This window comes from Muscardinus avellanarius (genome assembly GCF_963383645.1).
Source record: "Muscardinus avellanarius genome assembly, chromosome: 2".
Lineage (NCBI taxonomy): Eukaryota > Metazoa > Chordata > Mammalia > Rodentia > Gliridae > Muscardinus > Muscardinus avellanarius.
In genome coordinates, this window is record NC_137787.1 from 395,639 (window position 1) to 407,778 (window position 12,140).

The 12,140-nt window shown below is 60.1% G+C and overlaps 1 protein-coding gene across 1 annotated transcript; it reads right to left on the reverse strand.

Annotated features, from left to right (window-relative positions):
• Window positions 1-440: 440 nt before the first annotated feature.
• BOK (BCL2 family apoptosis regulator BOK) lies at window positions 441-9,761 on the reverse strand (the record flags this gene model as incomplete). The annotated part of the gene is made up of 4 exons (XM_080689129.1): window positions 441-566; window positions 1,436-1,599; window positions 7,399-7,527; window positions 9,539-9,761. The coding sequence occupies 4 exons, from the start codon at window positions 9,759-9,761 to the stop codon at window positions 441-443; spliced, it is 642 nt and encodes a 213-aa protein (XP_080545255.1).
• Between the last annotated feature and the right edge of the window lie 2,379 nt (window positions 9,762-12,140).

Here is a 12,140-nt window from a genome sequence, read left to right on the forward strand (position 1 = left end):
GCTTCCTGGTGTGGGAGTTCTCGGGGGCATCTCTGGGGCTGCACAAGGAGCATAACCGGGGTTGCGCTCACCCTAGCTCCGGCTCTCCATCCCGTCACTGGTCATGAGCCCCACACCCACCAGTACCCGTCACGGGCGGGGGGACACAGCGACCTGTAGGAGCAGGTGAAGCCAGCACCGCGCTGTTCAGAGCCCAGCTCCCAGCTGCCCTCAGGCTGCAGCAGGAAGAGGCCCTTCCTCCGGGAGATCCGCCCCCGGCTTTGTGGCAGGGGTTTCAGGAACAGGGCCAAGGGTGTAGACGCTGGCGCCGGGCTCAAGAGGGCCTGGGTCTGCAGATTAATAGGGTTTGGTCTGGGCTCCAGGACTGGCATGACCCCCACTCGGGCTGGAGGTGCTCCCAGGAGCCAAGGGCCTCCCGGGCCCTGGACTACGCGGATAGCTCATCTCTCTGGCAGCAGCACGAAGAAGACAGCCTTGAGGAAACGTCCAAAGCTGCAGAGGGCGGCTACGAGCCAGTGGGAGCGGAGGCCAGTGTCCGTGCTGACCACACACTTGAGGACGTCGGTCTGGGAAGGAAGAGGGGGCAGTCAGAGAGCAAAGCCAGGACCCCAGCCCCGCACCAGGAGGGGGAGCACAGGCTGCTCGGGGAGGGTTGAACGGGAGGGAGGGCGCCGCACGGGGGAGGATGTGCAGGGCTGGGCGGATCCCCAGGCTGCCCACGGGGCCTGCAGCCCAGGCCTGCAGGAGGGGACAACCCAGCTCTGGATACTTTCCCTCGGAACGGAACAGGGACTGAGTCTAACAGAAGCCTGAGTAGCCTAGATGCCCTAAGTCCCCTCTGGAAGGGTAAATGGACGTCCACTCCTGCTAAGAAAGGAAGCCTCCCCCTCGCAGGAGCTTTGGCCGGGTGCCGCCCGGTGTGCGGGCAGCCCCAGTGCTGCCTCTGCAGCCGTGGGGTCTCCTGGGGGTTGCCCTGGGGCAGTGCCCCACCCTGCTTGGACTCCAGATGAGAACGCAGCCCTGGCTGGCCACTGGACTTCAACCTGAGACCTGACCCAAAGGCCCAGCAGGACGATCGACTGCAGCCACCTCTGGCTCCTCCAGGTCACACACCACTTGCCCTCCACCCATCTACAGGTGAGCCCGGCCTCCATGCCTGGGACATGGGGACAGGGGGGCCTGACTCTGACATGCTGGGTCTGTTTCTGCTGGTCACCTTCAGGGCCTCAGGTCTTTAGCTGATGAGATAGGGAACAGGTCCAGGAGATATCAGACAGCAGATGTCTGCCTGTGTGTCTGGCTCTCAGAGCCATCTTGGGCCCCAAAGCCCGTGCCCATCGTACCCTCCCCTCCAGGCCTCGCCTGTGCCCTCTCCTGTGCCCTGGCTCAGGTGCCCATCCCCACAGAACCCCCTCTGGCATCAGCCAGCACTCACCCATCCGCCACGCCGCCGTAGCCAGGTTGCCAGGGTCTTGCGCACAAACTCCCCCAGGCAGTCCACCAGGGCGTGGACCATGGCAGGCTGAGCCTGCCGCACACAGTCCACGGCCAGCCCCGCGGCCACGGCGTACAGGGACACTACCTTGCCCCACGTGATACCTGCAGGAGAGTGGCCGGTCAGTGGGAGGTGCGCACAGAGACCCAGGTCCCAGTCCCACCCCCGCTGATGCCCAGGGCCAGCGACAAGAAGCAAGCCCCTCCCCACAGTTGGCCACCTGGACATCACCTCTGAGGGCCAGTCCTGGCCGCCCTCGGACACGATTCCAAGCCAGAGCCTGCCCAGCCCACTGGTGGAGGGGCCACAGGTGCCAGGCAGCTCAGCATGGGGAACAGGCTGGAAGCTGGACAAAGAATCAGCAGGTAGCCCCACGGGCGTCTGTTTCCAAATAAAATATAAAATAGTTCTAGGAGTACATCCCGGAGGTAGAAGAAGCGTTCCATCCCCAGTACCACCAAAAAAAAAAATAAAATAAAAATAAAAAAATAAAAAGGCCAAATAAAAATAAAAAAATAAAAAGGCCAAGGCCATGGGAAGGACCTTCCCAACACCACTCCCTACTGCGAGGCAGAACCCCCACAAGATCACAGAAGGAAAGACAATATTCTTCCCACAGTCTACAAAAAACACTGTCACATCCCGGGATACAATGTGTCTTCAATGTATACTTTTAAGTCAATGAGGAAAACCCTTCAAAATCCAGGGATGGGGCTGAGGGTATAGCTCCATAGCAAACCTTTCCTAGCTTGTATGAGGCCCTGGGTTCATCCCCAGTACTGAGGAGAACAGATCTGCACAGACTACACAATCCCTCTCAACCCCCGTCACACAGCAGCGGGCACGGGCCCTTTCACACTCCACAAATGCCCACAACGCCTGCTACCAGCTAGTGGACACACTAAAGGTGTGTCCTCATGCAACAGAACATTATTCAGCCATAGAAAGAAATGCAGAGCCCGGCATGCTGGCGCACACCTGTAATCTCAGTGCTTGGGAGGCTGAGACAGGAGTGTCACAGGTTCGAAGCCAGCCTCAGCCATGTAGTGAGGCTCTCAGCAACTTAGCAAGACCCTGTTCCCAAACAAGAAATAAAAAGGGTTGGGGAGCAGGGCGTGGTGGCGCACGCTTGTAATCCCAGCATTTGGGAGGCTGAGACAGGAGGATCACAGTTCGAGGACAGCCTCAGCTACTACTTAGTGAGGCTCTTTACAACTCTGTGAGGCCCTGTTTCAAAATAACAACTTAGGAGGCTGAGATAGGAGGGTCACAGGTTCAGGATCAGCCTTAGTTACTTAGTCAGCCCTGCGCAACTTACTGAGATCCTGTTTCAAAATAAAGAATACGCCGGGCGTGGTGGCGTAGGCTTGTAATCCCCGCGCTTGGGAGGCTGAGACAGGAGGATCACACAGGTTCGAAGCCAGCCTCAGCTACTGAGTGAGGCTTTCAGCAACTTAATGAGACCCTGTTTCCAAATAAAGTATAAAATAGGTCTGGGAGTATAGCCTGGAGGTAGAAAGCCACCCCTGGTACCACAAAAATAAATCAAAGAAAGAATAAAAAATAGGGCTGTGGGTATAGCTGGGAGGTAGAATGCCTCAATCCCCAGTACCACAAAATAATAAATAAGTAAATAAATAAATTAATAATAAATAGGACAGACACTGTGGTCAGACCACACCGCTCCCCACAGCTAAAGCCAGCTCAGCTGGCCCCCCCAGCCCACCGACCTGTCCAGCCGAGCTCCCTCCCCCAGGGTCAGCTCCAGTCAGCAGGACGACCACCCAGGCCCTGCTCCAGACTGTGCCCCAGCGTCGAGCAGGTGCAGCAGGGGTCAGCAGGCAGGGTGGTCCGCAGCACCCGACATCAGGACTGCGAGCCTCGGCCTTACCACCTGTGTGGCCTGCAGAACACCGCGTTCCCAGGCAGCAGTCCAGAGAGAACAGTGTGCTCCACGGGGGCGCATGCTGACGAGCCCCGGGCCGGGAGCTGGTGTCCAGGGCAGGGCTCAGGGAGCACCTGCTTCCCAGGGCCCTTCTGAGTTTTTTTTTTTTTTTTTTAACCGAGCTATAGTTCCACTACCACAAAATTAATCTTTTATTTATTCTATTTTATTTTTTGTGGCACTGGAGATTGAACCCAAGGGCATTCTACTTCCAAGCTACACCCCCAGCCCTTTTTTTAATTTTTTTTTTTTTTTGAAACAGGGTCTCAAGAGCCAGGCATGGTGGTGCATGCTTGTAATGTCAGCATTTGGGAGGCTGAGACAGGAGGATCGCAGTTCGCAGACAGCTTCAAAATAAAGAATAAAAAATAGGGCTGGAGCCGGGTGTGGTGGCGCACGCTTGTAATCCCTGCACTTGGTAGGCAGAGACAGAAGGATCGCGCAGGTTCGAAGCCAGCCGTGCTAGCTTTAGAGCCCCTGTTTCCAAATTTTTTAAAAAGTATAAAAATAGGTCTGGGAGTGTAGCCTGGAGGTAGAAGGGTTTCCAGGAACCCCATTACCACCAAAAAAAAAAAAAAAAAAAATAGGGCTGGGGGTATATCTCAGAGGTTGAATGTCCCTGGGGTCTATCCCCATTAACACTAAAAAAGAAAGAAAAAGGAAGAAAGAAAAAAAGAAATAAAAAAAAACAGGTCTAGTGAGACCCTGTTTCAAAATAAAAATAAAATAGGAATGGGGGTATAAGCTAGGAGGCAGAATGCCCCTGGGTTCAATCTCCAGTGCCAGAAGGAGGAGGAGGAGGCGAAGGAGCCGCCAGTACATGCCTGTAATCCCAATACCTGGGAGGCTGAAACAACAGGATCCCAGGTTTGGACCAGCCCCAGCAACTTAGCAAGATCCTATTTCAAAATAAAAACATGAAAGCCAGCCGGGCGTGATGGCACACGCTCGTAATCCCAGCATTTGGGAGGCTGAGACTGGAGGATCGTGGTTCACAGACAGCCTCAGCTATTTAGTGAGGCCTTCTGCAATTCAGTGAGGCCGTTTCAAAACAGAGAACAGGGCTGGGGGTGTACCTTGGAGGTAGGGTGCCCCTGGGTTCCATCCCCAGTACAAGCGGGCGGAGAAGGGCTGGAGTGCAGCTTGGCTGCAGAGCGCTGGCCAAGCGTGCTCGACGCCCTGGGTGCCATCCCCAGAGCGCTGGCCAAGCGTGCTCGACGCCCTGGGTGCCATCCCCAGAGCGCTGGCCAAGCGTGCTCGACGCCCTGGGTGCCATCCCCAGCACCACACAAGCACAAGCCCCAGGAAGTACCTGAAAAGACGTTCAGCACTAGGGGCCGCGCTAGGACCACCTCACAGCTGGCGGGACAGCAGGACTCCAAGGCAAATGAGCCTGGGTTGCTGAGAAGTTCCACCCGCACACAGAGCAAGCAGGAATGTGAAATGTGTGGCCTCTTAGGAAACACCTGGGGCACAGGCCTCGGCGCAGGTCTGCCGGGTGCCCAAGAGGGATGAAGTCATAGGTTCGCACAGAACTCGCATGCGTGTCCGTAGCAGATGATTCGTCACGGCCGTCTGCTATGGACATGCGAGTGCATTAGTTGACAGAGGGGCATGGAGTATTGTTCGGCCATGAGCCAGAATAAAGCGCTGCTGTGTGGATGAGCCTGAGGACGCCTGCTGAGCAAAGAAGGCCAGATGCAAGACGGGACCGGGTACAAGACGCAACTTCCTTTGATTTTTTGTACTGGGGGTGGCACCAGGGGCATCCCACCCCCAAGTACACCTGGCCCTTTCATGTATGGCTCCTTTAGATGAAACATCCAGAAGGGGGGGGAGCAAGAGACACTGCCAGGGGCGCTGGGAAGTGGAGTGGGCACTGATTTGGGGGCAGTGAAATGTTCTGGAATCAAACAGCTGCATACCTTTGTGAAAGTGCAAACTGCAATATTCCACTTTTATTTAACTTATTTAGTGGTACTGAAGAATTGAACCCAGGAGTTTTCTGCCTGAGCCACCCCCTTTTTTTTTCTTTTTTTCTCTTTGTTTTTGGTGGTACTGGGGATGGAACCCAGGGGCCTTCCACCTCCAGCTACACCTCCAGACTTATTTATTTATTTTGTGGTACTGTGGATGGAACCCAGGGGCATTCTACCTCTGAGCAACACCCCCAGCCCTATTTTGTTTATTCTTTATTTTGAAACAGAAACTCTCACTGAGTTGCAGAGGGCCTCACTAAGTAGCTGAGGCTGTCCATGAACAATGATCCTCCTGTCTCAGCCTCCCGAATGGTGGGATTACAAGCGTGCACCACCACGCCCGGCTCCAGACCTATTTTATATTTTATTTGGAAACAGGGTCTCACTAAGTTACTGAAAGCCTCACTAAGCTGCTGAGGCTGGCTTCGAACCTACGATCTTCCCGTCTCAGCCTCCCAAGTGCTGGGATTACAAGTGTGCACCACCATGCCCGGCTCTTTACTTTTCATTTTGAAACAGACTGCGACATGGTTTCACTAAGCTATTGGGTGCCACCCCAACTTGCTGAGGCTGGCCTCGAACCTGCGATCCTCCTGTCTGGGCCTCTCAAGTACTGGAATTACAGGTGTGTGCCACCTCGCCCAGCTACAGCCCCACGCTTGCTCCCTGTTTCGGTGGTTCTGAGACTCAGGTGGTTAGGAAACAGGGGCAGGCCACACGCTCCAGTGTGCTCAGACACAAACCAATCCCAGGGCCAGGGCTGCAGCCCTGCAGGCCGGAAGCCTGGAGCCGCCGCAGGGGCCGGTTGGGGTTGTGGGCACTGTGGCAGGAGTCCAAGGGGTGCGAGGGCGGTGGAGGCTGCTGACCTAAATCAGCCCTATCTTTGCAAGGAAAGCCACTGGTATAGACTGAACCCTAGGTGGGGAGCAGGAACCCCCTGGGAGAAAGGCCAGGTACCCCACGCTGGGTACTCTAGATCTTCCCAACCTCCTCCACCCCCAGTGCGCCTCTCAGAACCTTTCTGGGCTGACTCCTGGCTCAGGCAGGTCCACGAGGGCAAGGCTAGTCCCTGCCCCCTCCCTGTCCACGCCAAGCATCACCGGGCCCAGCCCCACTCGCGCCCTGCTGCAGCCACCAGCAGACCAGCGCCCGTGCTCTCACACGGCTCCTTCCGAAGCCAGCTCTGGCCTGTAAACCTGCTGGCCTGACAGCCTAGACAGACACCCTGTCCCAGCCAGCCACCCACAAGGGGGGTCCCAAGGACAGCCCCAGGGAGGGGAGTGAGCCTCTGGGCTTCCTCCCTCCCTGAACTCCACCCCAACCCCTGCCTCCCCACCAGCCAGGCCTCCCCAAAGGGGCTGGGACCTGCCCACCAGCCCTGCTGCATGCCCGGCACACCCCGAAAGGTGCCCAGGATCTGTGCACACAAGGGCCCGTCTGAGGGGCACACGACACTCCACCATGCCCCAGGAGCACCCAGATGGCTATGTCACCTCCTCCCCTGGGGAGGCTCTGGACTGCTCCAGTGTGCTGCAGACACAGGGCCCCTGCCTGGCCCAGCCTCGGACACGGAGCCTGGGCACACAGGAGGCCCACGGGTGAGTGTGGGCACAGCCCAGTAAGACAGGTGTCAGTAATCCCCCAAGAGCCCCGGGCAACTCACAGCCACACCGGTCTATTTCGATGCTTGCTGTGGGCACCTGTTGGGCACCTGGTCACATTCAGCCAACAGCCATCACTAGAGCCCCAGGCCCGCTACCCACGGCCACACAAGAGGCCCCTGCCAGCTGCCCTGCAGGCCAGGCACCCCAGATGCACAGGGCACCATCCAGTCACTGAGCAGTCTGTAGGCTCCAGACAATCCTGCAGCCAGAAGACTCCTGGAGGCACCAGGCAGTGCCAGGACTAGGCAAGCCTGCCCTGACCCACAACCGTGGGCCCCTCCCCAAGGCCCCTTGGGTTGGCCGTGCCGGGCCTACCTGCAGAGACGATGTGGCCTGCCACGGCCAGGAAGGCGTCTGTCACCACGGGCTCCGACTGCAGGGAGATGTGCAGCTGGCGGGCCACATTGCGATAGACGCTGGGCCGGATCTGCTCCAGCTCGTCCCCTGCGTGGCACACAGGCAGTCAGAGGCACCGACTCAGCCTGGTCCCCACCTCCGCCCGATCCCGCCTGGCTTCCCCACCCCCAGCCCAGGCTCCCCCAGGCCCCAAGGAAGCCGAGGCCAGGTGGGTGCTGTGTCCTGCCCCATCCTGCCTCTGTGCACCCCTGACAGCCAGCCCCAAGGGCCACGCTGACTGGGCCAGTGGGGCGGGAACCCCACAGAGGAGCGTGGGCCCTGCCTGCCTGGTGACTCACAGGCGGACTGCTCAGGCAGCAGGAGGGACTGGGCAGGAGGCCAGAGCTCGGCCTGGGCCGGGCTGGGCAGGGAGCCTCCACACAGGTGGGCAGTCCCCTGGTTGCCTCGTGGGGTGCCCTGGCTCAGGGCCCCGAATCACCTGGCGGCAGCTCTGATGAGCTGGCCTGGCCTGGAGAGTGCGGCTGTGGCCCCGAGCCACAGGCACGACCCACCCCAACCTGGGCCCCAGTGCCAAGCAGGCGGGTGGGCGTGTCGGGATGTGGGGCTGCGTCAACCCAGCCCTGCCTGGCCAAGGAAATACCTCCCACAGGCCCGCGACCAGCGCTTCAGGCCCTTGGCAGTGGTGTGGACGCGCTGGGAAGATGGTGCCGGGAACCCCACACAGCCCTGGGGTGGGGTGTCCCCAGCAAGGCCGCTTCTCTAGCCAAAGAAACAAGAAAGTGCTGCTGACCGGGCAGGCCTGGCCAACAGGGCCCACGCGTCACCCTGGCCAGCTGTGCTCCATCTAATTCATTAAGACCTGGAACCAGAGCAGGCCAATAGGCTAGCCAGGGGATGGCAGAGGGCGTGGAGACACCAGGCCTCCTGGCAGCTCCCACACACAGGCCACAGGGCCTCCAGGCCAAGGCTGAGCGTGGGGACACATTCAGGCCACTTCCTGTTTGCAGCTGACGGGGGCTGCTGGGGGTCAGGGAGACACAGGCCCCAAGGGACTTGCCCAAGCTGCTGTGACAGTGGAGTGCTGAGACCAGCAGAGGCAGATGGTCCTGGGTCCCCCTCCCTCCTGGGTCCCCTTCAGCTATCTGGAGGGCTAAAGGCCTTGAAGGCCCTGTTTGCTGTAAGGGCCATGCTGCATTCCCCAGCCAGGCCCAAAGCTCTGGGAGAGGAGACTAAGGAGCAGAAGCCAGAGGGCAGGCTAGGGGTCTGGGGGCTCTCGCAGGTGGAGGGATCCATTCCAGTGCACCCTCCAGAGGGTCCAGCTGGAAGAAACCACCAGGAGGCAGCGGGCGCCATGACTCCTGCTAACCATTCGCGGCTCTGGGGACGCCTGACCCATTCCCCAAGCCCCGCCCCATGCCTAGATATCGGGGGCCATCCCCAGATGGGATTCCACCCCTCCTAGCTCAGCGCTGGCTCCAGGGCCTGTCTCCCCCACACACTCCTGGGCAGACCTGATCCCTGGGCCCAGCACAGCCCGCAGATGCAGGGCCGATCAAAACTGCAAGTGTCGCCAAGGCAGGGCGCCCCTCCTACGGGTGGGTGCGCCCCACGCCCACACAGGGCTCCATCCCGGCTGTGCCCTCCCTCCTCTCTCCTCCCCTGGCACAGCCTTGGGCTCAGTCTGGACCGAGTTTGCGGGTCCCTCCCACTCCTGGGTGCAGGCCTTGGGAAAGATGGTGTTACTGGGCTGTGTGTGACCCCAAAGCAAGCGCTCCAATGTCTTCCCAGGGGGCCTCCCATCCAAGGGGAAAGAGCAGGGGGTGGGGTTGGGATTGCAGCCAGCAACTCAAAGACCTATTTTCCAAAACAAACAGTGGGGCACGTGGTCCCTCAAAGGATTTTTGAGCCCAGCTGAGTACAAGGGTCACTGAAGTTTAGCCACTGGAACAATTATCCCTTCCGGAGCTTTCCGCGGTTTATGGCTGGGATATCTGCAAGCCGGGCTGCGCGGACAAATGGCTGGGGCGGAGGGGGAGGCGGGGGAGGAGCCAGCAGCGCCGCGGGTGGGCGGCCCGGGCCGCGAGCCGAGGGCGCTCACCCAGGCGCAGCAGCACGGCGCACACCTCGGCCAGGCGGCCGCCCGGGGCCGGCGCGGCGCGCTCGGGCGCGCTCCAGGCGAGGCCGGCGCGCAGGAGCCGCGCGTGCACGAACTCCCGGCCCAGCGCCTTGGCCTGGGCCACCAGCTCCTTGTCGGTGGGCGAGCGGTCAAAGGCGTCCATGATCTCCGCGGCGAAGACGGAGGAGCGCCGCAGCACCTCCATGGCCGGCTCGCGGGTGGGGGGCGCGGCACCTGCGGGCAGACAGCGCTGAGCGGGCGGGCGGCCGGCGGCACCACGCTCCCCCCGTGCGCCGGTCCCCCGCCGTGCGCCCCTCGCCCCCCCTGCGCCCCCCCTGCGCGCCTCGCCGCCCCCCCGTGCGCCCCTCGACCCCGTGAGCCTCGCCCCCCGCCGTGCGCCCCTCGCCGCCCCCCTGCGCCCCTCGCCCCCCTGCGCCCCTCGCCCGCCCGTGCGCCCCTCGCCCCCCCTGCGCCCCTCGTCCCCCGCCGTGCGCCCCTCGCCCCCCTGCGCCCCTCGCCCCCCCTGCGCGCCTCGCCGCCCCCCCGTGCGCCCCTCGACCCCGTGAGCCTCGCCCCCCGCCGTGCGCACCTCGCTCGAGGCCGTGCACCACGCCAGCCAGGGCGCGGCCGGCCGCCCGTCACCTCTGGGCCGCGAGCGCCAGGTCTTTTAAGCCCCAGTGACACACGCCCTTAGATTCCAGAATAGATCACACGGTTCCACCGCGAGGACCCCTGGCGAGGCCCCCGGGACGGCGAGGCCCCCATGCCCGTGGCGAGGTCCCCAAGGCCAGGCCCCATGGCGAAGACCCCACGGCCAGGCCCCCATGCCCACGGCCAGGCCCCCGTGGCGCGGCCCCCTTGCCCACGGCCAGGCTCACCTCTCCCGCCGCATGGCGCGGCGCGGCCGGGCGCCCAGGCTCGGCGCGGGCTCGCCTCCGTGCACGCCGCCGGCGCCCGCCCCGTCCACGCCCGGCCGCCGAGCGCACCGCCGCTCCCGCCGGGAGGCGAGGCTTGGGGCTTCGCCTTCTAAGGCAAAGGCGGCCCGGGGCGGGGCGAGGAGCCGGCGCCCCACTCCCGCCCGCCCGGGCAGGCCGGCGGAGCTCGAGCCACCCGAGGGGCGCGGCCCTCCCGGCGAAGGCGGAGAAGCGCCTCCAACCCCCGCTCTGGAAGGCTGGGGCGGTGGGATGCAGGCGCAGGCCCGCCCGGGTTTCCTAATTAAAACAGGGCGGAGGGCGTGGCTCAGAGGCTCAGTCCCCTGTGCTAGAGTACTGTCCTTCTCGGGGATGTGCGGAGGTTCTTCGTGTATCCTGAGTTTGTGTTAATTTTTTTGTCTTGATTTTTGTTTTTATGGGTTGTTTTGTTTTGTTTTCGGTGGCACTGGGTTCCTGGAAGCCCTTCTACACCTCCGGGCTACACTCCCAGACCTATTTTATATTTTTTAATTTGGAAACAGGGTCTCTTAAGTCAGCGCGGCTGGCTTCCAACCTGCGTGATCCTCCTGTCTCCACCAAGCGCGGGAATTACAAACGTGCACCACCACGCCCGGCTTTGTGTTAAATTTGTGTTCTTGGCCTAACACAACTTTCCTACCATGAGTGGATGCTTGTATTGCTACTGAAGTGTCTGCTCGCACTCGGGTCTGCTTTTCGTGAGCAGGAGGTGTTTGTTTGTTTGTTTGGTACTGGAACCCAGGGGCATTCTACCTCCAAGCTACACCCCAGCCCTATTTTTTTTTTTTTTTTTTTTTTTTTTGGTGGTACTGGGGGATGGAACTCAGGGGCCTTCTACCTCCGGGCTACACTCCCAGACCTATTTTATATTTTATTTGGAAACAGGGTCACTTAAGCCAGCTGAGTCTGGCTTCGAACCTGCGCGATCCTCCTGTCTCGATCCTCCTGTCTCAGCCTCCCAAGCGCGGGGATTACAAGCGTGCGCCACCAAGCCCAGCCCCCAGCCCTATTTTTTAGTTTAGTTTTTGTTTGTTTGTTTGTTTGTTGCAGGTCTAGGGATGGAACCCAGGGGCAGCCAACCTCGAAGCTACACCCCCTGTCCTATTTTTTATCCTTTTATTTTGAAACAGGGTCTCACTGAATTGTGGAGGGCCTCACCAAGTAGATGAGGCTGTCTGAGAACTGCGATCCTCCTTTCTCAACCTCCCAAATGCTGAGGTTACAAGCGTGCGCCACCACACCTGGCTTAGTCTTTTTATTTTTGAAACAGGGTCTCACTGAGTTGCAAAGGGCCTAGCTAAGTAGCTGAAGCTGTCTGAGAACCACGCTCCTCTGGTTTCAGCCTCCCGAGTGCTGGGATTGCAAGTGTGCGCCACCACGCCCGGCTGTGTATTTAGATCTACGGCAATCACAAACTAATTCTGAGTGGTGTGGAAGGATCAGAGCTCATTGTTTAAAATATGGATTTGCATGTGATCCAGCACAATTTATTGACAACCGTCATCTATAAGGTCTGTCTCCAGACCCCTCCTACCCCACTGGTCTGTCTTTGCCTCACACAGTTTGAGCAGTGGGATTGATCAACTTGGTGTAATCCCCCCCCTCTCACACACACACACACACACACACACACA